Source organism: Pteronotus mesoamericanus, unplaced genomic scaffold (assembly GCF_021234165.1).
Source record: "Pteronotus mesoamericanus isolate MK-2021 breed Mesoamerican mustached bat unplaced genomic scaffold, CSHL_Meso_final contig_56, whole genome shotgun sequence".
Classification (NCBI taxonomy): domain Eukaryota; kingdom Metazoa; phylum Chordata; class Mammalia; order Chiroptera; family Mormoopidae; genus Pteronotus; species Pteronotus mesoamericanus.
In genome coordinates, this window is record NW_026555201.1 from 24,941,149 (window position 1) to 24,968,697 (window position 27,549).

General features: G+C 33.6%; 1 protein-coding gene across 1 annotated transcript; it reads right to left on the reverse strand.

The window, feature by feature from the left end:
- Positions 1 to 787: 787 nt before the first annotated feature.
- On the reverse strand, positions 788 to 18,232 carry MGAT4C (MGAT4 family member C). The gene is made up of 4 exons (XM_054579840.1): positions 18,186 to 18,232; positions 10,486 to 10,638; positions 4,637 to 4,784; positions 788 to 1,929 (listed from the first exon to the last, which is right to left on the reverse strand). The coding sequence occupies exons 1-4, from the start codon at positions 18,201 to 18,203 to the stop codon at positions 788 to 790; spliced, it is 1,461 nt and encodes a 486-aa protein (XP_054435815.1). The 5' UTR covers positions 18,204 to 18,232.
- Between the last annotated feature and the right edge of the window lie 9,317 nt (positions 18,233 to 27,549).

Below are 27,549 nucleotides of genomic sequence, written 5' to 3' on the forward strand. Positions count from 1 at the left end.
CTAACTATAGGCCTTCTCTAATTTCTTCTATTAAACGCAGGTACCCAATGTACCTTGAAAACAGTGAACATAACTATTAATTTTTTTTTGCAAAAGGGAAACAAGAAAAAGACTGTTTCCCACAGAAAATTTATTGATAACATGTGCTAAATTGTTTTTATACAATGATCAATGCCCCCTTTCATATATATAATCAGAAGAGAGATTTTTTTCTTTCTACAGTCCCACCTACACGCAAAATTCAGTTGTAAAGACATCATTTCCATGAGGAGGTATTCATTGTAGATGTACAAGGACCTATGGAAAACTCAGTTAACAAAATAAAAAGGACAGATTATCATTCTAAACAACTGCATATTCAGAGGCTTAATAAAAGTTATCTGATGATACAATAAATTATCAATTATTGAGGAAGTGTATACAGTTAGAAAGTATTTTTCAAGACTTACCATCCAATAAACTAAAATTTCTTTTTTTAAGTTCTTCTTGACACCTTTTAGACACTCAGTTGAAATTTTGAAATGAACATAATAACATTAAACTATAAATGAAAGTAGTATTAACTGTGAACTTATATTCAACTTCAGAATTTGAAATAACCGCAAATGTATATTAGAGTAAAATTGTGATGAAAATGGGTAAATTAAAACTGCCAGGGTGAATGACTTGTTTTTTAAAATGTCCCATCTGTTGCTTTAACTCTGTAGGACAAGGTAGCAAAAGAGGAAGGTAACAAAAAGGAAACAGGAAGGCCTGTTTCAGTGACTGGACATATTAATTTAATTGGCTAAGAAGTCCAAATGCTAATACTTCTAATAATCAGCCATTCCTTTTGCGTTTTGGTAACATATATCCTTATACACTGTATATCAAATGGAATTTTTTGATTCACATCTGACATTTCAAAGTTTCCATTTTTGAATTCCCCTAGTCTAATGTAAGTATTGCATTGTCTACTTTGTTTGAAAAGTATAACATTTTCCCCAACATCTAGGGCTCCATGATGTAAAATGTCATTTTGCCGATCTTCTGTTCCAGTACTCACTTTAATTTTTTTAATTACAATTGGATTTTCAAATACAATCACAAAGATGTCTCCTGTTGAAGGTGGTTTTCCCCAAAAGTACTCATCAACACTACTATAAGCCTTGCTTGCTTCATAATTTTCAAAAACATTCATGTTGGTGTATAGTCTTGCAGGAGGGTTATCAGGGATGTCAAATGACTCCTCTTCAAAATCATCATCCTTCAGCTTATTCTCTGTCCCTTTATATGATGAATAATAACCCATGTGTTGAAAGAGAGATGGTTTGAAACGAATAACATTTTTCTGAGCCAATAGACCCCGAAAATGAGTCAATAGCCAATCACAAGGCATTTCTTGATAAAACATTAATAAAAAATGTGCCAAACGTGGGAGATCATGTGAATGATAAAGTTTTCCAATGTAGCCAAGCTTAGAAAACTCAAGAGTTACCCAGTAAGTTCCTTCTAAAGATGTAATAACTTTCTTGATGGCAGTTAAGAAATTTTTTGAACATCGAACATCATCTTCCAGCATTACATAATAGTCTGAAGTATTGGCACAAAAATTAAGCAGAAAAGCATAATCTACATTTTGCTTGGAACGAAATCTGACTCTATCTTCTGGATCGTTGTAATTTCTTTTAAGGCCATCCAGGATTGGGTAATATTCCTCTGGGGCATGTATAACTATTAATCTTCCTGCAATAATATGGTGAGCAAATTTCTGTGTAATATCCTGAACCATGACCTCACGCCAGGATGAATTAAAGTCTGCTAGATGAACCACCACTGAGATTTCCTTCAGCTCTTCATAGCTGGATTGCTCAAAAATTGACTTGATTGTCTCAAGTAAATAATTTCCTTTTTTTCGTTTCACTGATGAAAGTCCAATTGTAAGAAACCCTGAGCAAAAGGATTCAGAAAGATGACAAATTAAATGAAAAACAGGTTTTGAATAACAGAAAAGAAACAAAAAGTTATTTCCCCCCTAAACTTGCTTCTAAATTAAGTAAATATAGTGAATGACTATGTATAGAACATTTTACGATTAAAATATTATGTTAAACACATAAAAGCAATAGTAGTTTATATATAATTGATATGTTTTTATGGAAAACTGCAGTTTAAACACAATGACATATGAGTCATTGCTGTAAACATTTGTTTATAAAATGAAAAAATATGGTTTAAAGTGGTTTAAAAATATGGTTAAGCTTCATGTTCTCATATATATACATTAAAGAAGATAGATATTTAAATAAAATCCATACTATTTAAATAAAAATCTGAGGAGAAAATTCACATTTAAAGATGACAAATAGTCTCATATTATGAAAAACAAATTAAGAATAACTTATTCTTTGTCTTAAAAATTTTCATAGAAAACATGGCATATTTTCATTTTTCTTTGATAACTGTCATTATCTTATATCAGAAGAATGCATAATTGGACTTCAAAACTTTATTTTGAAATTTATCTAGTAAGTTAATGAGAATGGAAATAATATAAGCTCATTTTGAAAAATTACATTATTGCTCAAATGTATGGTACATTGTTCTAAGATGTGAATATTACTCTTTTATTTTGAAATGTTTTTTATATTGATTTTATCTGGAGAAATTTTTATTCTGATACTAAAATCTAAAATTAGAAATTGGATATATTTAAGGAACAAAATTAAACCTGTTGAAATGGAAGTTTGTCTCTGTCTTTCTATAGAAATATTTTAACTTTTTAAAGTTCTCATTTTCACCACAACTGAGAACAGAAAGAAATTTCAGAACCACAATTTGTAAAACAAAAACATGTTTATATTCACTAAGATCCTGTTTTAATATAGATACCTACATAATGTGAATTGTGCAATATTGAAAAAAGTCCTTCCAAGGAAAATCTTTCTTACTAGTCTGTCAGAAATGTAGAGATTTACACATTTTATTTAAGAACCTGACTTAGAACTCTGACTTCTGAAAACCGATGTACATACACAGTTCAACTCAAGCCACCAGCCTTCATTAATGCCTAATGACGGCAATACTAATAGAATACTTTCTACAAAAAAGGCAGAAGTTTGTGCCTTTTATTTGTAACATGCATCTTAATACTCATAACAGTGTTGGTCTAGTTTTGTGCATATCATTCCTGCTTTAAAGCTAAGGAAATTAAATCACAGTGAGATTAGGTAATTTGTGTATGAAGTAGGTAGTGTGGTGGTGAGATTTGAATTGTCCTGTCCTTATTCTCTGTTATATATTGCCTCTTTTGTATTAAAGCATTTGACATATGTGCCAATATACATTAGTAAACTGAGCATGGAAAGAGGGAAATGAGTAATGTTTGAACAAAGGTTGTATAACAGATGTAGATTAAAAAAAATTTAGTGACAGTCTCATGCAATCAGATGGAAGCTTAAGAGAGGTCAGTACTTGAAAGAGTAGAATGAATGAAAGACCTAAAGAAACCTGAGTTAAGTTACAGTTTCCTCAATTTGATGATCAAAAATCCACTTGCATATACACTTCTTAATAGGGAAATAAATTTTTGTGGTCTTCACACAATCTTTTATGAAGTTCATTATATCATTGCATTTCATTGATTCTAAAATTTATATTTTTCATGCAGAAATATTATAATTCATGGCACCGTACTTTTAAACCTGATAAATACTCCTATTTTCTTAGTGGTACAGTAATTAGATCATGATATTATCCATAATTTACAGTGTCTTGAAATCAATGAAATGTAATATGTTACTTTCTGGATTCAAACTGTGTGTGGTAGGTTGAATAGTTTCCTCCAGCAGCTCATGTCTACCTGAAACCTCAGACTATGACCTTATTTGGAAGTAGAGCCTCTGCAGATGTAATTAGTTAAGGATCTTGTGATGAATTTAAACTGGATTTATAGTGGTCACTAAATTCAAAGACTGGTGACCTTATAAGAAGAGGAGAGGACTCAGAGAGACAGAAGGAAGTAGGCCAAATAAATATAAAGGCAAGGATTTTGATTATGTTACCACAAACCAAAGAATGCCAAGAGCAACCAGAAGCTTGAAGAGGCAAAGAAGGATTCTACCCTAGTACTTCCCTAGTGTGTGGCACTACCAGCACCTTGATTTCAGACCCCTGGCCTCCACCACTGTGAGAGAATAAAATTTTTTTTGTTGTTGTAAACCACCTAGTTTGTGATAATATGTTATAGCACCTTAAGAAATAGATACAATGACTTTCACTAATTAAAAATTGGTGACAAGTTTACAAAAACCAAACTGTTAAAGTTTAAAAATGTATCAAATATGGGAATTATTATATTTAAAAGATAACTTAAAAAAATTTAAAATACATTTATTTGTTCCTAGTCTATACATAGTCCTACAGCAAACTGCTAAGAAGTTTATATACAGTAAGGCATTTAATTTTTTATTTTTACTAATAGAATTACATCAGTGAGTAATTGTAATTTGTGAAGAAACATTGAAATATTTCCCCAAAATATGTTATATTAGTAAACCCTATAAGTTTACTTCAAATGAAGTTCAAATGAAACAAATCATCATTGTTTAAACAAAATATTTTAGCATTCTCGATTTAAAATTGTGAGGATACTTACGCTTTCTCTGTAAAGGGGTGGAAGCTAAGTAGCGGTAGGTGACATTGATGGCTCCTGAGAAATTAGATAAATCTTTGAAAGTATGCACATAGCGCTCTGAATTCAGCTGATGCGTAGATGTTTCCCTTATAAGTTGTTTATCTCCTTCCTAAGTACCAAAATAGAGGCAGGGAAAATAAATTAATAATAGATAGTTATGGATTAAACAAAGCTTCCCTTTATATGATAACTATATGTGCTCAATATGTAATATGTATATCACATAAATTTCAGTTATTAGCACCACTAGAGATCATTATCTCTCACCTCGATTCCTTCCTAAAGTCTCTGCTCCAGGATCCTTCTACTCTGTTCTACTCTTTATACTATACTTACATTTGCTTTGCTATAGCATACATTAATAATGGCATTATCTTGATTAAAAAAAAATCTCTGCATGAAAACTCCCAATCCGTCATGTTAAAATTCAATTTCTTTACAATAATTCCAGGATCTTAAAATTTGACATTAATCTATTTTACAGTTTCATGTAAAACTAATTGCCAGTAAATTCTCCATACTTGAGTCACGTTAAGCTATTTTCTCTTCTTGAAGGATTGCCTCATAAAAAATCACACATTATTTCTGATTGGGAAATTTTAGGAATAATATGGGAGATGTAGCATTAGATATAATTGTATTTTGGGTAATTCATTAATCAATAAGTTTTAGTCAGTAACTTGACCAGTATACATGAAGGCTGTTGAGAATGCCTGTTTGTGACAGGGCAGTGTTCTGTTCAAATGGCTTTGAGGTACCTCAGTTAGAGCACATTTGTACCAAGTCAAGGAAATGTCTTCAGCTCTTCCACTAGTCTTTTCCATAATACATTTGCTTGTTGCTTGTGTGTGGCATTCCAGTGGAAGTGAAAAGTCAGATTCTTTTATTTTTAAGATCCCTTTTAAATGTCTATTTGGTAATGGACTTAATGCCATTCAATCTTTGGGGAAGTTTATATTTCAGGAAATATACTCATATTTGGCTAAACTATAGCCTCTTAACCATCAATTGCTTTCTTTTTCCTCCCTTCTTTTATATGAGTTCAATTGTATATTTTGATTTTCTAATTGCCATTTGACTAGATCTCTATTGGTTGTACATTATTAGCAAAATGATGACTTACTTGGCTTTTATATATGGTTTATTACACATAGGCTATGTTTGGGGACAATCTATAAAAACAGTAGGTTTTCTGGCAAGATGTCTTCTCTACTGTGTGGTTTCATGGAGACCTATTTCAACTCTTTAATGTAGACTGGCAGGTCAGGCATGTACAAGCAATGAAAGAGAAAGTGAATGCATTAAATAATTTTGGTCCTCATATTATTTGGCTGTGGGCAATAAAACTTTAATTAAACCCTTGCTTTAAAAGAGTAGTAAGCATTGCATTCAAGTACAAATTTTACCTCAATTGGAACTACTTTGTGTCAAATTCAAAAGTCAATGGAAAAGGTGATTAATCAAAATTTTAAATCTATGGCCAGACTGGAATTTGTTTAAAATTAAAGTTGAGAATCGTTGACCACAACAGGGAAGAGCTTTCAGTCTGCTCCTTGCTAAATCAAGATTCATTTTTATCTTCTTTCTGTATATTCAGTTCTGTTTACAAACCTACCTTTGTTTTTTAACACTGTATTTCTATATTTTATATTGCCATGATAATTTGAAGAAAGAAAAATACTTTAGTTTTTTTACAAGATTTATAATGTACTTGCCATCTGTAAGGTACAGACTTTGAATTTGTATAAAATTAAATCTTGGATGTTAGATTTCTTATAGATACACTAATTAAATATTCATTGAATCTGATTATGTTAAAACATTAAATTTCAATATTTTCATCTTTTTCTAAAAACCTGTAAAACATTATTAAAGTTTTCAAATGAACAAATTTAGGATTGATAAAAATAACTGGGACTCAGTTGTACACCAACTACTTTAATAGTAATGTAACGGTGTCTGTAGTCAATACAGTCTAGAAAATATAGCTATAAAAATTACAGCAGTCACAATACTGAATTCACTTTACCATGCTGTCCTTAGGTGATGTCAGATTCTAAAAGAAGTGCAGGATATTGGATAATACTTTAAGAATTCTATCTTCAACACATGAAATTCCAGATTTTTGTGATAAGATACAATATATTCATCTTGATTGAAGGACATAGAATATAAAATATTAAAATGGAACATGTATAAAATAACTTTATAAAATTCTCAGGAATAAACTTTACCCTTTACAACATAAATGAATGATGAAACTTTTACTGGAGTCAGCTTTCTTGGCTGTTTTCCAGAGGCACATACCTGAAGAGCCAGGCTCTCTCTGGATCCCTTCTTTCTATAGCTCTATGCAATAGTGTACTTCCCAGTAGTAAGACCAAGCTTTATGACAATCATTTCTGGGCAGAAATGCAATTCAGTGGACTAGCTATATAATAAATATATACCCTAGTGGCTACTTTGAAGATGCTCACAGCCCAAAGGCTAAGTTGATTGTGCAGGCAGTGTCTCTTCTACTTTGCACTGTGATGTTATTGGTCTTATACTGAGCACAACTTCTTTTCCCACTGAAAGGCACATGTTCCCCTAACATGTAGGGAATACACTGCACTGTTATACACCCAGGATTTTAGGCCACCAGTGCATTTTCTAGCAAAAAAAAAGCAGAATTGATTTTGCTAAGTAACTTCAGAGACCCTACTCCTAATTGTTACTTTGATTTCTCTGAATTATGACTATTACATTCTCTGAAAAAAAAGATATAAAAAGAAAGACCAACTAATATCTAAGCTTAGAAAATTGCACATATTGTGGCATTTTGGAGTCAAGAGAGAAAATCAAGTCAGATAATTTTGTGAAAAATGAAATAAATACAGATAAAGGGTCAGAAAGGGGAACTGTTAAAAAGAAACTTCAATTCATTCTAGTAGGGACCAGTTTCCCATGAGTAATTAAATATTTCTTTTTAGAAATATTTAACTAAGAACAATTTTAATGTAATTTTACATTAATGATTTAAATAATGTTTCCAATATTTATACATATTAAGCAGTGGGATAAAATTTTATATCAAAATACAAATTAGGTAGATAATATCATCTAGTACATAGTGAAAAATTAAATGAATAAAATACTTTCATTGGATTTTCAATAATGGGGTTCCTTGTATTTAAAATCATTTTTACTCACTTTTTCACAACTTAACTTGGAGTGATGAACACACAGTGTACAGGTGATAAGTTGTGAAAAAAATTACAGATTTTAGAGGTAAATCGTAACTTATTTTCTGTACCACAGCTAATTAGCAAATTTGACTAGATAGATACAAGGTTTATCCAGAAAAAGTCCAACCATTGTTAATATAATGAGAATGAGTTTGTGCAACATCAATGTGACCTGGCAGCCAAAGACTGTGGATTGGAATGCATATGCATGAACAATGACAACTTCTTTGTACCAGTCAGCAGATGCAGTAGTTGTCCTTGAGTGAGCATGTGTACTGTGTGGCTATAGTGTTCAAAATGACTGTTTGAGTAGAGCAATGAATCTGCATCAAATTTTGGTTTAAGCTTGAACATTCTCCTGCAGAAACTATTTGGATGATTCAGAAGCCTGTAGCTTTGGGCAACTAGTGACTGGCAACTTCATCATGACAATGCATCTGCATATGCATCACATCTTGTGTAGAGTTTTTTGGCAAAACACCAAATCACACAGGTAACTCAGTCCCCTTACAGCCCAGATTTGGAACCTCATTACTTCTGCTTTTCCCAAAACTAAAATCACCTTTGAAAGGGAAGAGATTTCAGACCATTGATAAGATTCAAGAAAATTTGACAGGGCAGCTGATGGTGATTGGGAGAACTGTGTGAGGCCCCCAGGCACCTTCTCTGAAGGGACTAAGACATCATTGTTCTATGTACAATGCTTGTTGTATCTTGTACTTTTTTCAATAAATGTCTCTATTTTTCATATTACATAGCCAGTTTCTAGACTAATAAATCCAGAGGAAATTTCATTGAGAAAGTACGTTTTAGTTAGACCTACTTAATTAAACCATATATTTTATAATCAGAGGCTAGGACCTATATTTAGATAGGAATAGGTAAAACTTTACAACACAGATGGCAATAGTATTTGATCTTCTCATGCATATGTAGTCTATTCTTACACATTTCATAATGAATTTAAAGAAAGTTTATTCCAAAAAGATACAAAGATGTTTGTTGTACCAATGATCTTTTGTCTGTTTAAAATGAAACATTAAAATTGCTCTTGAAAGTGCCTCATAAATGCAGCAAATCATTGAATGCGAGCATCCTGCCAATACCAGGTGCCTGCTTTACAAGATGTGATTTCCTTCTACCAGTAGACACAGAAGTAAATTTTTATTATGCAATTAAATCATTAATCAAGAGCTTCTCTAGTTAATTTATGATATTTAATGCTATAAAAAATGCTGGATCACATGAGTCGTGTTCAATTGTCTTATAAACCTAATAACCAGGTTTTCAAAGGCATATCATTAGTAAGTTTCTCCAGTTACCCAGTCAAATTATATTAATCTGTGGTGATTTCAGCCATTGTGAATTGACTGAATGGTAGATTGAAGAGTCCACAATATCAAGAACTATACTTGAAGGTAAAAGGCATAGAGTTAAGATAATGGGAATCTGGACAAATTTCACCATTAAAGAAAAATGCAAAAAAAAAAAAAAAAGCAAAATGTTTTACAGGAGACCTTCTAAGAAAATCTGAAAAATCATATGGTTGCCTCATAGGATATAGAACAGTGTCTGGAAAATAGTAGGTAGGTAGTAAATCACAATAATTAATAAAATAAAACATTTTATTGAGAAATACTCTTTGTAGTTATTGTCAGATTATTTCTTGCTAAGGTATTAATTCAAACTTTCAGCATGCCTACATGATGGAAAGTAATTTTCAATCCTTTGTATGTGCAAAGGTTTTGGTTTTCTGAAATATGTGAGTGGGAATAATAACACGAAGATTAGGACGTTTTCCAGATACCTTAGGCTCATCCCAGATAGAAAAAAATGAATAAGCCATAATGTCCACGTTATTCTCCTCACACATAAAATGACTATAATAATATCAACAATAAAAAATTGAAACAACTTAAGTTCTTACAATTAGCCAGAAAAGGTCTTTTTGAATTTTCAAAAATTCATTTAAATTAATTAATATATTTTTATTAATTTATCTTGTATAAACTACTCAATAGTTTTTGAGGTTCTATATTATTTATCAGTGAATATAAATGTGTAACTTGGTGGCCTTTTAGGACAATTAAAAATATAAGTGAGTTGTTACATATTGCAATAAAATATTACTTCTTAGCAAAATAGCACAATTAATATCATTAGTTCGACAATGAGATTTTATAATTGTTGATAATACAGCAAAATAGAGAAAGTAAAGTGTAATACCATTAAGCAAACTTTGTTCTACATATTTCAAATTAAAGTTTGAATATATAAATGGTTTTACATAAGATTAATTCAGCATTGACAATATCTAACTTATTGGAATTAGATATATACATATTTGTACTACAATATAAATAGTGTTAAAAACATTGTAACATAAATTAAAACAATTGTGAAGTTGGTAATATAAAGTTAATATAAAAAGTAAGTAGAGAGAAAATATGTGTGTTATAATTTTGCTCAAACAAAGCTATTCCAATAGCCTGGAATTGAAGTTAGGTTAATAATGAACTAAGTCTAGTTTGATTTAGGCTTTATTTTAAACAACAACAATAAAAATTAACCTCCAAAACTTACCAGAACATAGCTATCTTCAATGTACAAGTTCATAAATAGAAGGAAAATTACAAGAACTCCCAAGAATGACACTGTAGAACGTTTTCGCAGGCATCTCATTTTATCCAGTATTTCAAAAATATGTTTTACTTGATGAAATTTAAACATTCTCTCCTGTAGAATAGAGGCACATAATTACTAACAATTAATTTGGATGAAAATATTTCTTTATCATATACATCAAGAAACAGGCTTTTATAAAATCTCATCTTTCAAACGTCTAAACTAAAATGTATTTCAATGTCACATGTAAGATTGGTATAGATTATTAATACATCAGCGTAAGATCAATGAAGAGGTTTATATTGATGTGGAGCAAATCAAACAGAAAAGGAAATCTCGGTTATTTCTGAACAAATGAATATTGGTAACAATAATGTAAGAAAAGAGATTTTTGCCCTGACCGGTGGCTCGGTTGAGCATAGTCCTGTAAAGTGAAAGGTTGCTAGTTGAATTCTTCATTAAGGGCACAAGGCTAAGTTGCGGGTTCAGTCTCAGGTCCAGGCCCCTAAGACAGGTAACTGATCGATGTTTCTCTCTCACATTGATGTTTCCTTCCCTCACTTTCTCCCTCCCTTCCCCTCTCTATAAAAATAAATAAAATGTTAAAAAATAGATCTTTTATGAAAAACAGAACAAGAAAATAAAGTGAAAAAGACATGTCAACTTTCATTAGTGAAATATAACAATAAAATAATATCTCCTCCCCCATAATATAATGTAGTGAAATGAAAGAAACCAGAGAAGTAAGGGCCTAATACTCACCCTAGATACACTGAAGGTGCACTGAAAAGAGCTATTGGGTGGGAATTTGAAGGAAAGAAAGTCACAAAGGAAGTTAAAGTTTTGGTCATTAATCCCAACATATATTTGAGAACTACTGAGTTACATTTCTTTTGTTTAATTTCCAATAATTCTCATTAAATAAGAGTAGATTCTGAAGTGTCATAACTGCATTGTCTCACTTGACCTACTAAGTAGGAGTTTGGCTATTTGTAATAATTTATGGGCTACAAAAAGGCAAAATTAAAGTCAGCAAGATTATTAGAGACCTAAAATTCTTCCACCGCACTAGTCTGTTTTGTGATATCCTCCAATCACAAATGCATTTAGATTAATGATGGCTTAAAAAAATAAACATATTTGAAATGATCAAAGATTTAGTTGAATTATTTTCTCTAAAATTAAGTATAGTCTGGAAACTGTCCTTGAGTTTATCTTTAGAATGATGTATTTATGTGCACACAGAACTTCAGGAAGTGAAAAAGGTCTGCATCCCAATCCCTTAGCACAATATCTAGGACATTGCTGGAAATCAGTGTTGATGAATTAATGCAAGAAAGAATTTATAGGAATTGGGAGAAAAGTTTAACAAAGGGGAAGAATAGATTAATTCTAAAAATATATATAAGAATTATTGTCCATTTCTTTCAGCCATATTTTTCTCCTTATTTTTATTTTTCTTGTTTGTGTGTAGCAGTTTTAAATATATGTATATAAATGCACACAAATATACTGATTGTTGTTTATATTGAAAATATGTAAATATTTTCCCCAAGAATTTCTTGTATTTGCTTCTTTTTTGTGTGACTTTTGCAGTATAATGTTTTTGATTCAAATTTATTTCACGAATGTGGGGTTGTTTTGTACAGTGTTTAAACATTTTACCCTTTTTTAATGTTGCATTGAAAATCTCCTTAAATTTATTCTGTGTTTGTTTTTATGGATAAATTTTTAATGCACCTGGAGCTTATCTCTGCATTTATTATGAGGTAGTGGAAGACTTTCATCTTATTTTTTCTACATGTAAAGCTGATGGTCTTCTGCTCATGGTACATTGGCCATAACTGCTGTGAGTTTTTCTGATGTTACAGATGTATTTTATCCCATTGAGGATATTTCCTCCTGTCCCCAAATTTCTTGAGACTCTTTATGATGTCTGATTGTTGAGTTTTGTCAAATACTTTTTCTCCATCTATGGAGTTAATTATATGGAATTTATACTCCTTTATTTATTTTTGTTATGATGGATTATACTAATTGATTTTAGAATCCAAACCAAATATAATTATATAATTAGTAATTGTATTATTTTTATATTATAGGATTTAATTTTTAATATTTTATTTTTGCATTTATATACTTCAGAAACACTGATCCATAATTTTTTCTTGTCTAATATTTTTATCAGCTTTTGCTGTCAGAGTGCTGGTCTCAGAGAAGCTCATTTTGTCTCACTACTATGACAATATTCTTCTAAGTACTGATACTGAATATATTACAAAGTTTTTCTATTTGGAATGATGGAAACATGAATTATTTGCTGTCTTTCCATTGCAGAAATTATTCTAACTGTTCCTTTCCAATGAATCTTTACCAGCCATTATTAGTTTTCATGCACACACATCGTAAATTCTTAGCTGAAGACATAAAAGAAGCCCATTTCTAGCTCTCTGGAGCTCTTTCTCTTGTCTTGTGTGACTGTACACCCCATGTAGCTGTCTTCTCTTTGGTTCTCTTTCTATTAATTCTTACTACCTCACAATCACAAAATTTTCAATGATGTCTTCTCAACTTAAAGAGAGCTACTGTCTCATTGGGTTCACTTTCTTTGTTCTGTAGCCTAGAGACTCTAGGCAGTAAGTGGGAGAAATCACCTCATCTGTTTCCCTTCTATCAGGAATAATTGCCCTTTTCTGCTTGTTATTCAAGGTCTGAAAAATCTTTCACATATTTAGCCTAAGTTGTTTCTTTTCTTTTTTCTTTTTTTTTGTTTTAAGGAGAGAGGATAAACCTGTTCCTTATTTCTGCATCAGAAATACCTTTTATTTTCTTGAAAAATATTGCTGCATTATTGTCTTGCTTTTAATGTTACTTTTGAGACATCTACAATGACCTGTTTTTCTTTCCATTATAAATGACTAGGCAGATACAAATGGATTGGTTGTGTTGCTTAGAAGCTTGTTGAATATTTTATCTTTAAGACTGAATCAGATATTCCTTGAAATTATCTGTTTTTGGTCAATTTTTCAGGAATTACTATGGAAATTTCAAGTTAAGAACATGCTTATTCACTAATATATTTAACTGTGGATCTAATTTTTAAACAAAGGTAGAATATATGTTGGAGACATAGTGTATACATGCTACATGCTCTGACAATGCAAAAATTAATTAGCTCAAATTGTGATAAAAGAGAAAGAGGGAAATACAATAAGTTCATCTATATCAACACTGTGCACATAATATGTGTGAGTTAAAGGCTATGAGTTAAATCAAATAAAACAAATATTAGAGAAAAAAAGGAAATGTAATTAATGGCAGAAAGATATTAGTAAAAAGTGACTAATCAGAACAAAACTACAAAAAATTTTAAATACAAACAGAAAATACAGAAAAATATCTGCAAAGACCACAGAGAAATATATTAAATACTCCATAATACATAAAGTAATTATGCCATAAGGTAATGGAGTTGAGGCCAAACACATTAGTGGTAACAATAAATGCAAATAAACTTAAATCATTTTTTAAAAGAAAAAGATTTCCAAATTGGTGTGAGCTGTGTATGCATGCATGCACACATACACGCATGAACTTTAATTTTAAACTGTGTAAAAAAATAAAGCAAAGCAGTTCATAAAGGCTAATGGTAAAAGAATAGACAAAGTATTTTAGGCAAGTACAAACAACAAAATACCATTGTTGGGAAATCCCAAGTCTGGTTTCAGGAACTGTGACCCCACCAACAGGCGAGAGAGCCCCAAGGCTAGAAGTAATCAGGGAGGCCTTGAGAAAACAGGCCACTGAGGAGACAAAACCTGTGCCCCTGGCAGAGGCACAGTCCCTGCCCCCCTCACATCCCCCTGCTTGCCCTGTGATGGTTGCTTGTTGATGATGGGTTTTTCTCAGGAGTAGAAAAAGACCTAAGACAGACATTGGCTGGTATGGGCAGCGGGAGAAGCACTTGGGGGAAACAGAGAAAGGGCAAAAAGGCCTCAGCTTGGACAAGACTGGAGTCCTCATTCCATCTGAAAGAGGACTTGGTGGCTCTGCCCTGCCCACCTGGCTCAGGCTTGAAACAATACTAAAGGAAGGTACAGCCCTAAACTGGATCGGGTGGGTTCTGGAGGACAATCAGGCCTAGAAGTTCTTCTTCTAAGCATGCTTTGTTCTTCCTTCAAAAGTAATGATAATCGGCTTGTACTGGGAAGGAGATTTACATTATTCATAGATCTTGACCTGAGGCAGATCTCTTGTGTTCCTCCAATTGTTATCCATGATCTCTCTCTGTTTTCTGTAAACACAGTCTTTTGACAATGATTGATGAATTTTGCTTCCGTACCCCTGTGCATATGGTTCTCAATAAAAGCCTTTGGACATGGAGGTTTGGGGCCTTCTCTCCCCTGGAGGGAAGAGCCTTTTCTCCTCTCTGGGCAAACAGAGAAGTGCTTGCGATGACTCGTGTTTATTCACCCTACCTGTGACAACCCCAGGACGGGCTCTGCAGATTCAGAGCCCTGCTCCCTCCTCAGCTGGCTCTGGACAATAACCCTCAGATCCAGGAGTGCCCGTGCTCCCCTGCTATCCCACAACATACCATAATTTGCAACTGTGATATAAAATGTGGGTGAATACAGAACATAAAAACATAAAACTATATTATTAAGTCTACTTTATAATGCTAAATGCCATGATTCTCAACCACATATGTAGGACTGAATAACACAGTGAGAAACTTCCTAAATCAGAAACAAAGGAGATTCAAGAAGTCAAAACACCTAATGCTGGGAGCCATTAATACTCACAGACCAACTCAATTCAATGGTCTAAAAATTGTCAAATACTATATGAGAAAAAATACATAATTCAAGGACTCTTAGAAATATAAGCACATATTTATAGATCTACTGAGAGAGGAATATTAATAGTCTTCTATCAGAATTTGACAGTTTACATAGTCAAAAAATAGCAAGGATAAGGAATCTAAATAATCCCAAATTATCTCTTAATATTTTAATATTTTTGTGTATTTTTGTCAACAAAATATGTATGATAGCAAGGGATTATTAGAAATGTTTTCTGTCTGACCATAAGCCAGTATGATTCAAAACAATCCAGTAAAGGAAGAAAGAGCCACATACCACAAAAGATATGCTAATGGTCTAGGAAACTAAGCTAGAAAACAGATGGAGAGAAGTAGAAGGATTTAAAAGCAAGGTAACTCCTATACATCAAAGAGTGTTATTGGGTAGCCATATAAACTTAGATTTTTAATACATAGACACTATGTAAAACCATTAGTACCTTAGGGGCCCAGTGTAAAAAAGAAAACATGTTGGAAAAGTAACTAATAAAACTGATTATTTATTGAAAACCACTGAATCAAAAATGGCAAACACAGGCTCACTATCCTGTACAAACTGAAAGTATTAAAAGCAAATAAACATTTGGTTTCACATTTTTAAACAGATGGGCACATTCTGATAATATAAACTCCCATACAGTATGTCCCTGCTTGAAAATTTCAGTCACACAAATAAGGATAAATTACTTGAATAGTATTGCAGTTCCACATTCCACAGTATCTTATTTGTTAGAAATTTTCCACTTAGTCTTGGAATAATTTTAGAAAGGGCAAAAAGTATTTTTCAAAGGTCATGGGTTGATTATTACAGATTAGGTTCATTTAGAAAAAAATATAATTCATATTTTCATGCTTTGAGAGAATTATTTTTTCAGGATGATTTATCATCTTTATATACCTTAAATGTCACCAGAGATTCATTTGCTAACACATGCTACAATACACTTCATCTTTTTCAAGTGCAATGGGAAATGCTGAACAAGTTTTGTTTAGCAGTTTTACTGCATTTTCAAATACAGCTCCTGTCACAAGTTTAAAATACTATACATTTATGAATACAATTATAGAAAAAAAGAATGTATCTCTACTCTTCTTGTCCCAAATGTGTGCAGAGTTGGCACATCTGGTTCAATAAGACTTCATCAGGTTTTTAAGGCAGAATCACATTATCCTTGGAGACCCTGATGCTGAATATTCATATATATGAAATTACTATAACCAAACCTCAAATATATGCATATAGAAAATCATTTTGATGTAAGATATAACAAATAATTTATTTCTATATTAAAATAATTTTCACATAATTCCTTTCATAAAGATTATTATACATGAATATATGTATAAATATATTCACATGTAAAATGTATATTATATATTTGTGTATGTATTTACATACAACTTTGAAATTATAAATAGTATAGCACATATTCCTATACACTTACACATACATAATTATATACATAGAGAGCAAAGGCTGTTTTCACTGACATTGAAACAAGTAAATCAATAAAAAGGTACTGTTCTTTTTCATGATTTAATATTGATCTTATCTGGATTTTGTCTTCTCAAGTTTATATATCATCACTAAAAACGATACAAAGCCTTCCTGATACTCTCCTTTCCCTCCTATAATATTGTTCTTCCCTACCTTCTCTTCTGTTCCTTCTTTACAAACTTTTGGTATTACATAACATATTCTAAAACTGCTTTTAGAGCAAACTTCAAACCTTAAAACTCCAGCTGGAATCCTTTTCTGAGCTTAGTTCCAATTTTTAAATAATGACTATTATCTCTCTCTAAATTTCCCGCCGACCATTCAAGCACAATTAATCTAAAACTATAGGATGATTTTCCCTTCTAGCTTGCCGCTCCTTCCAGAGTCTCATTTTCGGTACGCCTAACTTTCTTTTCGACTAGTCAGATCATCCCAGAAAACACTTGCTTCCTGCTCTCCCAGGGTCAGAAAAAAGCCAAACCTTGTCTCAAGTCCTCCTTCATTCGTCTCACCTGCCACAATTTCTCACGGCCGTCATCAGAGTTCAGGAGTTCAGGTTAATACTTCCTTTAACTTTGGCAATAGCAATAGATTACTGATGGTTTTTCCTACCTGTTCAGCCTGTTCATCTTTTTTTTTTTTTTTTTTTTTTTAAATATCAGCCCCCAAACCAGAAGTGGGAAGATGTTTTGGAGGGGCGGCTCCTAAACCGGAAGTGGAAAGATCCACACCAGAGATATCAGGTTGCGTTTTCAACCCAGGAGCTTTCAAAAGATGCCTGCTTAGCAATGTTAGGGAAAACGCAAGGCCCTGTTGTGCAGCTGGGCAGACATGAAGTTGCCTGTAAATGACCGCAGTCATCACAATGATAAAACAATGCCCTGTGGTAATCGGCCTGTTAGCAAGGTAGCCGACCCAGCTCTGCACAGAGTGCAATGAGGTGGCTGCTGGAGCCATGCCAATCTAGCTGGACTTTGAAAAGGAGCCAAAGGACCAGCAGGGAATCTATGGTAGGCCAGCATCACCCTTCTTGACTGTATGGAAGGCAGAGGCCTGGCATTTTCTGTGTGAGAACACTGAAGTTTATACAGATTGTGTCTTTTGCCCCAAGTCACCCACCTAACTGGAATAACATTGTAAAGTCATCACCACAGTGAAGCTTGTATTGCTTGTGGGACGAGTCTCATTAATTGCTGTAGTAACTGAAGGAAGAAATAGGAGGGACTCCCCCCTCAAAAAATGTAATTTATTTCTAAAAATTGTGTATTTGTTCGTACATGTTTAAACTTCCATCACCTTCAAAATCCTCTCCATTTAATGCAGTACACCTATTGAGACTTTTTTCCACTGCTCAGAACAGTTTTTGAACTCTATTTTGATGTCTTTCAGTGCTTCTTCTGTTTTCTGTTTCATCTTTTCCACAACGGCAAAACATTTCCCTTTGAGGATTTTTTTCATCTGGGGAAACAAAAAAAAAAAAGTTGCTAGCGGGGAGGTGGGGTGAATAGGGAGGGTGGAGCACAGGGGTCATGCCATTTGTGGTCAAAAACTGCTGAACACTCAGCACGGTGTAGGCCATTGTGCTCATAAATCATTCATCATAAAATGGGCAAATGTGTTGAAAGAGCCTTCAAAAACTAATCACTGAAACCCAATTCAGCCTCTCACAAAAAAGCCAGCTGGTACACTGATACAGATGGATTCCTTGAACACTGAGCTAGTTGGGAAGCCTGTGCTACAAGGGACCCACACTCCAGAAGATAATTCTGTTTTTTGGGGGGTCCACCCTCCTGTGAAACTTCAGCAGCTTCATCCAGAGTCTCAAGATGGGAAATCAGCAGATGTGAGGTGCTAACTCCAATAGGTTCCCTCTGAAATGTATTGTCCTTAAAGCTTGTCTCCTAATGTTTTGCTCGCATACAATTCCAGATTTGTTTAAAATGCAAAGCTAATGATCACAAAGACCATTGCTTAACTAACTTTATCACTTTGACATTATACAAGAATGACCATCTCTGTGTTTTGAATACTTCAGAGTGTGAGTGTTTGTAGGGACATAACTCCACAGAAATGGGCTCCATGCCTTGCTCCTACATGTAGCCCTTAAACTACTGCAATTCTTTTGACATTTTTAGTGGAATGATTGACAATCTTCCAGACAATCCAGAAAAATAATTAGCTAAGGAATTACATTTGCCTGGAGGATAGATAGGTGAAAAGAAAGAACTGAGGAAAATTTTTAAATAATAACTTTTTTGACAATTCGGTCCATATCTTTTATGATATGGCTGCTACCCACAAATGATTAGTTGAGGAATAGCCAGTCAAGTCAGACAATACTTTTTTAAATTTTTTAAATTAATTTATTTTTTGTTAAAACTTATGAAATATAATTGTTTCTGATAATTTTTATTTAATATTTTCAGAACATGATTGACCAAGGGAGACTGAAACCCCAGAAAGGGAAACTGTGGGTAAGGAGGTGGGATACTGTAATAAATCTTTTTCTAATTTTAGTAAGAAAAGTTTATACAGTTCATTGGAACTCTTTATCCTAGACATCTTACGTCCTTGCATCCTCAAGTTTTGTCACAAAGTTGAAATCACCTATCTCTAAATAATTTCAGAACCAGGAAGAATTTTTAATATTCCTATTGAATTACAAAAAGATGGCCTAGTATTGACAGGACTTGGACTTACTTGGTAAAACCTCTATTTGAGTCCAGACCCAAGCTATGGAAACCAACATTGTGTGCAGATGGGATAGTTTCAGGGAAACTGCAATTTCCTAACACCAACATCAGCATTCCTGTAACTGGAGATAGCTCCTGGGGAAATGTGACAGATTTCCATGAGTGACCTATTGGACCCTCCTTTGGCACTCAGAATCAGTCCTGTATTAGCAGTAAAACTGAAATATGGTAGTCAAAACTATTCTGCATTTTGGTTCTATAATCCCTACCCGTGGTTAGAAAAATTTAGGAATTATACTATTTAGAAGTAACTAAGACCAAAAAGAACATTATTTGGTGCAATACAATTTATTTTATTTTTCAAGGGCCCAGGTATAAATTGTTTTACGTTTGGACATGCTTTTCTATATAGTTCCTTCCTTCCTTAAGGTAGGAATATTTTGTGTATCATTTTAAGACAAGTGCTGTTCTCTACAATTGTCTCATATTTAATCTTCATGTATTTGCTCTTTTCTATTACCAATTCTGGAATTTTGGATTTTAATTTTTATATCATCATAATGCTATCTTCTTATTAGAGATTTCTATGAAACCATATTAAGTAAAAAATTCTTTTTCAATTTTTTAAAAATCCTTACCCAAAGGAGGATCTATTTATTGGTGGGAAGTGCGGAGAGGGAGAGAGAGAGGAGTGTGAGAGAGAGAGAGAGAGAGAGAGAGAGAGAGACACATTGATGCTAGACAGAATCATTGACAGGTTTCCTCCCATACACTCCACAACCAAGATCCAACCCACAACCTAGGTATGTGCCCTGACTGGGGATGAAACCCACAACCCTTCAGTTTATGGGCTGATGCTCCAAACAACTGAGCCACACAAGCAAGGGCAGAATCTATTTTTAACTTTATTTTTATTGTTGACCTTATTATAGATGTCCCTATTTTCTTCCACTTTGCCCACCTCCACCTAACTCTTGCCCCCTTCCTTCTGGCCATCACCAAACTGATTTCTGTGTCTATAGGTTATGCATATAAGTTCTTTAGCTAATGCTTTCCCCTTCCTTCTCTCAGTCCCTCTTTTCCCTCACCTCTGACAGCTGTCAGTCTTTTCCACATACCCATGCCTATGTTTCTATTTTGTTTGTCAGTTTATTTTGTTAATCATATTCCACATATAAGTGAGATTATATGGTATTTGTCTTTCTCCAGCTGGCTTAATTCACTCAGCATAATAATCTCTAGGTCCATTTGTGCTGTTGCAAAAGGTAATAATTTCTCTTTTTTTATGGCTGTGGAGTATTCCCTTGTGTAAATATACTACAGCGTTTTTATCCACTAATGTACTGATGGACACTTGGGCTGCTTCCAAATCTTGGCTGTTGTAAATAACACTGCTATGAACATGTTCTTTCAAATTGGTGTTTTGGAATGTTGGATAAATTACCAGAAGTGGAATCACTGCGTCAAAAGAGAGTTACATTTTTAATTTTTTTCAGGCAACTCCATACTCTTTCCCACATTGGCTGCACCAATCTGCGTTCATACCAAGAGAGTTCCCTTTTGTCCATATTCTCACCAACATGTGTTTGTTGATTCATTGATTCTAGCCCTTCTGGTAGGTGTGAGGTGATATCTCATTATGGTTTTAATTTACATCTCTCTGATGATTAGTGACATTGAGCATTTATTTATAAGTTACTGGCCATCAGTATGACCTCTTTGGAGAAGTGTCTATTTAGGTCCTTTCCCATTTTTAATTGGGCTGTCTGTCTTCCTGTTGTTGAGTTGTATAAGTTCTTTATGTATTTTGAGAATAAGCCCCTTATAAATGTATCATTGTGTCCATGGGTTGGAAGAATTAACATCATTAAAAACTCCATACTATCCAAAACAAACCTATAGATTTAATGCAATTCCTATTAAAATACCAATGGCATTTTTCACAGAACTAGAAGAATTGTTCCAAAAATGTATATGGAAACAAAAAAGACCTTGAATAGCTTCAGCTATCATGAGAAAGAACAGAGTTGGAGGCATTACAATACCTGATATCAAACTATAATAAAAGTCCACTGTAATCAGAACAGGATGGTACTGGCATTAGAACTGGCATATAGATGAATGAAACAGAAGAGAGACCAGAAATAAACACATGACTCTATCATCAATTAATATTTGACAAAGAAGGCAAGAGCATACAATGGGGTAAAGACAATCTCTTCTATGGGAAAATGGATATGTACATACAAAAAATGAAACTAGAACACTAACTTATACTATACATTAGAATAAATTTAAAATGGATAAAAGACTTATATATAAGCTACAAAACCATGAAAATCCTAGCAGAAAACATAGGCAGTAAAATCTCAGACATCTCTCATAGCAATATTTTTGCCAATATATCTTCTAGAGAAAGGGAATCAAAGGAAAAATAAACAAATGGGACTACATCACACTAAAAAGCTTCTGTACAGCTAAAGAAATCATCAACAAAATGAAAAGAGAACCTACTACATGGGAGAACATATTTGCAATGACACATCCTGATAAGAGATTAATTTCCCATGGAACACTTGAATCTTGCCTAAGAGCTCTCCTGACATGATTCAAACCTAAAATATAATCTCTAGGCTCTTTGGCTGCAAAAATGCAAATGACTATATCAAACTTAACTTTGTCCCTTATCAAGTCACCAATGACTCTTTTGTTTGTTTTATAATTTTATTTAAGCAAGAAGCAAAGATAATACCACTTGGTTTCATATTTTAAGGGATTAAAGTACTTTGTAACTGAGATAACTCAAATCTTTTAGGATGTTTGGAAATGCAGCATAAAAAATGTGGACACTGTGGGCCCTTAGAAGACCAGTAGTAAAATAGAGTAGTTTATGCCAGGGAAGGCTCAACTAGATATAATCTAATCTGTTGAATATCAAAATTTAGATATGCTGCAAAGTTTTAGAAGACACACAATTTGCAGACAGATAATATGTGGATCTTTTGGACCATCTGTTTTTCCTTACTACCTCATAAACTTGCATATATATGTAGAAATAAATATTATATAATTGTAACACTGTGAATATGCATTTTTTTAATCTCAAATTGCTGCTCATGGAGGCAGATAATGTGTTAGTTGTACAAACACTTTATTACCTTTCTTCTTGGGAAGACACTGTGTGAGAATTTGTGTGCTAGTTTTCTTCAACTCAAGCAAAATGCTCTTTTATTAAATCATTGATTCTGATATGAAGTGACAAATGAATTATTACACTGTAGAGCTATTTGCTTAGAGTATATATGCTTTACTGTGTTATCACAAATTCATCATGTTTCTGGTATGTTATTTGGATTACACACAACAAACCATGAAATGTAATGACCTTAGTTCTCTCCTTTAAGCTCTTTAGGGTAAAATCACATTTCTCCAATGCAAATTATTCCATGGCTGTATAAGGGGATGGAAAAAGGAAAACCTATCCTTATCTATGAGAATGAGTGTGGCTCCATTAATCTCCCCAAAGGCACTAAGCTGTAACTTATATTTTATTGAATAGTCTATTTTATATCAACAGTCATGCAAAAGGCAATTACATTCCTCAAAACATATGGGCTTGCATTCAACATTTAACCTCACATCAGGGAAAACATGAATGAAGTCTTGCAGTCAACTGTTCATCTGTCTGACATCTACCAATATGTGTACCTGACTTGCTTGGCTTGCCTTTCAAAATTCTTACTCAATTTGTTTTTCTACTTTGCTTAGTGGAAGGCTGTATATACCTTCAGGGCAGTATGAAATATTTTCTGATGAGCAGAAAGAATGTTGCTGACATAACAAAAGCTTCATGAAGCTACAAAAAATGAAAAGGGTTTTATAGAGCATGATTATTATTACATTTAGTACAAAAGGCTCAGATATTGATAGGAGCAGATGTAATTATTTTTTCATTTAATATATTTAGTTTTACAGTCCTAAGTTGTGCTGGCTATTTGTAGCCATCAATAGTAGCAAAGTGGAACATTAGAGGAGCTAGACTATTCCATAGTGTTCACAATGATGACCAGTGAGATTTATTTTCTGGTTCACACTAAGCTTCATCACAGATAGAAAACATGTAGCATTGACATGCTAGAGGTTTCCTGCCATTGACTATAAAAATAGTAAAACTTGAGATGAGAGTTGGAAGAAAGAACATTCTTTCTGAAACTGTAACTAAGACAAGAAATGTGCTTTATTTACTAACTTCTCTTTTAGGATATCATTTCCTTATAGATTTCTAGTTTATTTTCAGAGAGCTGAAAAAGGCCTGGCTGGAGTGGAACTGATAATGGCAGACACTGAACTAACTACTTTAGCAAGAATACAGAAGTTAGTACTAAGCAAGGTTACAGTCCTGACAGCTGTTCGGAGGTGTGAGGGAGAAAAGAATGATGGTAATAACGATAACTAACTCATTCAGAGGGCTGTAAAATACATTTTCTGAATATTCCACAAAACTCATGAGATAGATAAGAATATATTTACGGTTATGCTCCTATTACCAATAAGGAAATTGAAGATTGGATAGATTAGGCAGAGTGACTAGATTAATAATGGAAGCAGACAGCCACAGACAGTAGATCCCTGGAAGTCTCGAAGAGACTTTCTAACGTTAGACGGGGTCAACATCTGACATCACCAGAGGCAGATCCAGAAAGAAAAACAGCACACCTGCACAAAAACACACAAGACATGGTGGGCAGAGTGACTCTCCATCAACCAGCTGGAGGGAAGGAACCAAGAAAGAATGACCAAACAACAATCAAAACCCAATTACTTCCAGAGAGGCAATGTAAATGGCACAAAGGGTATCCAAAGAATGCCAAGTTCAGGAGACCAAGAGGACTGCACCACTGAATTTCATAGGTCTCTTACCATAGAAGTTCACATCACAAAATCAGGAAATCGAGACAGATCAATTTAAGAAGCAGAAGCAAAAAAGAAGAGTCTCACAAATAATGGAAAGAAAAAGAAACATCCACCAATCAAAAGGAAAGGAGGAATCCCCACAAATGGAACTAAGTGAAATAGAGGAAAGTAAACTATCAGATACTGAGTTCAAAACAATGGTTCTAAGGAAGCTCAATGAGCTCAGTGAGCTCAGAGAGAATGATCAAAACTACAGGGGAACTATGAGGCTGATATATTGCAAACTATATCAGCATGAAAAAGGACATAGAAGCTATCAACAAGAGCCAAGGAGAAATGAAGAATATAATTTCTGATTGGAAGAACACAGTAGAAGGAATCAAAAGCAGGTGCGATGAAGCAGAGGATTGAATAATCGAACTGGAGGACAAGGTAGAAAAAAGCTCCCCAAAAGAGCAAGAAAATGAAAAAAGACTTAAAAAGAATCAAGAAGCATTAAGGAAAAAGCAGGATAATATGAAATGTAATAATATCCGTATAATAGGGATATTAGGAGAAGAGAAGCAAGGGATAGAGAACATGTTAGAAAAAGTAATGATGGAAAGCTTCCCTAATTGGAGGCAAGTAAAAGTCAGCAAGCCCAGATAGCACAGAGGTCCCAATCAAGAGGAACCCAATGAGGCCCACTCCAAGACACATAATTAAAATGGCAAATATCAAAGACAAAGAGAATCCTAAAGGCAGCTAGAGAGAAACAGGTAGTAACATACAAGGGAGCCCTGATATAACTAGCAGCTGCTTCTCAACAGAAACACTACAAGCTAGAAGAGAATGGCAAGAAATATTCCAGGTCATGAAAAGCAAAGGCCTGTAACCAAGTCTATCCTACCTGGCAAGACTCTCAATTAATATTGCAGGTGAAACAAAGCATTTCCCAGACAAAAGAAGACTAAAAGAATACACCTCCACCAGACCAGTACTACAAGATATGCTAAAAGGAGTGGTTTAAAAAGATGAAGGAAAACTGTGAGAGAGAGAAGAACATGGGTACAAAGGAAAAAAACTGAATAAGTATTTATCAATAACAACCTTAAATGTAAATGGATTAAATTCTCCAATCAAAAGACAGAGTAGCTGAATGGATAAGAAAACATGACCTGCACATATGCTGCCTACAAGAGACCCACCTCAGAACAAAGAACCTACACAGACTGAAAGCAAAGGGATGAAAAAAATATTCCAAGCAAACGGACAGAGAAAAACAGCCAGGGTCAAAATACTTTCATCAGGCAAAGTAAATTTCAAAACAAGGTCTTTAAAAGAGACACAGAAGGATACTTCTAAATACTGAAAGGAAAAATCCATCAAGATGACATAGATGTTATAAACCTATATGCACCCAAAATAGGAGAACCCAAATACATAAGGAAAATCTTGGAGGACTTCAAGAAAGATATAGACAGCAATACACTGATAGTAAGGGATTTTAACACGCCACAGTCAAAAATGGATAGATCTTCCAAACAAAACATCAACAAGGATATTGTGGAACTGAATGACATGTTAGATCAAACGGACTTAATTGATATATTTACATAGAACCTTTCATCTCAAAAAGACAATTACATATTCTTTTCAAATGCGCATGGAACATTTTCAAAGATAGACCACATGATAGGACACAATACAAGCCTTAATGAATTCAGGAAAATTGAAATAATAACAAATATTTTCTTGGACCAGAAGCGCTTCAAACTGGAAACCAACCTCAAGAAAAAAACTCAAAAACACTCAAACTCATGAAGATTAAATAGCGTACTATTAAACGATGACTGGGTCAATAATTAGATAAGACAAGAAATCAAAAAGTTTCTGGAAATAAATGAAAATGAACACACACCACTCCAAAACCTATGGAACACAGTGGAGGAAGTCTTGAGAAGGAAGTCCACAGCAACACAGGCCTACCTAAAAAATGCAGAAACATTTCAAATAAACAACCTAACCCTACATCTTTAAGAACTGCAAAAACAACAACAAGCAAAGCCCAAAGTGAGTACAAGGAAGGAAATAATCAAGATCAGAGCAGAACTGAATGACATAGACACTAAAAGAACAATTCAAAGGATCATCCAATCCAGGAGCTGGTTCTTTGAAAAGATAAACAAAATCAACAAGCCTTTAAGCAGACTCATCAAAAACAAACAAATAAACAAAAAAACCCAAACCAAAAAACAGAAAATGGGAGAGGATTCAAATAAATAATATCAGAAATGAAAGAGGAGAAATTACAACTGATGCCACAGAAATACAAAGCATTTTAAGAAATTACTAGGAACAATTATATACCAAGAAATTTGAAAACCTGGGTGAAATGGACAAATTTTTAGAAAAGTATAAACTTTCACTGATGAATGAAGAAGAAGCAGAAAACCCAAACAGACTGATAATAGCTGGTGAAATTGAAAAAATAATAAAAAAACACCCAGCACACAAAAGCCCTGTATCAGACGGTCTCACAGGAGAATTTTATGAAACATTTAAGGAAGAGCTAACCCCTGTCCTTCTGAGACTATTACAAGAAGAGGGAAGACTCCAAGCTTTGTTTTGATGAGGCCAGCATCATCTTAATCCCAAAACCAGATAAAGACACAACAAAGAAAGAAAACCACAGGTCAATATCACTGATGAACATAGATGCTAAAACCTTCAACAAAATATTGTCAAATCACATCCAGCAATACATTACAAAGATTACCATGATCAAGTGGGATTCATCCCAGCGATGCAAGGATGATACAATATTCACAGATCAATGGACATAATAGAATACATTAACAGAAAGAAAGACAAAAATCACATGACCCCATCAATAGATGCAGAAAAAGCATTGATAAGGTACAGCACCCATTTGTGATAAAAACACTCAGAAAAGTTGGGGTAAAAGGGGCATACCTCAACATAATAAAGTCCATATATAAAAAGCCTACAGACAACATCATACTCGATGGGCAAAAACTAAAATCTTTCCCACTAAGATCGGGAACAAGACA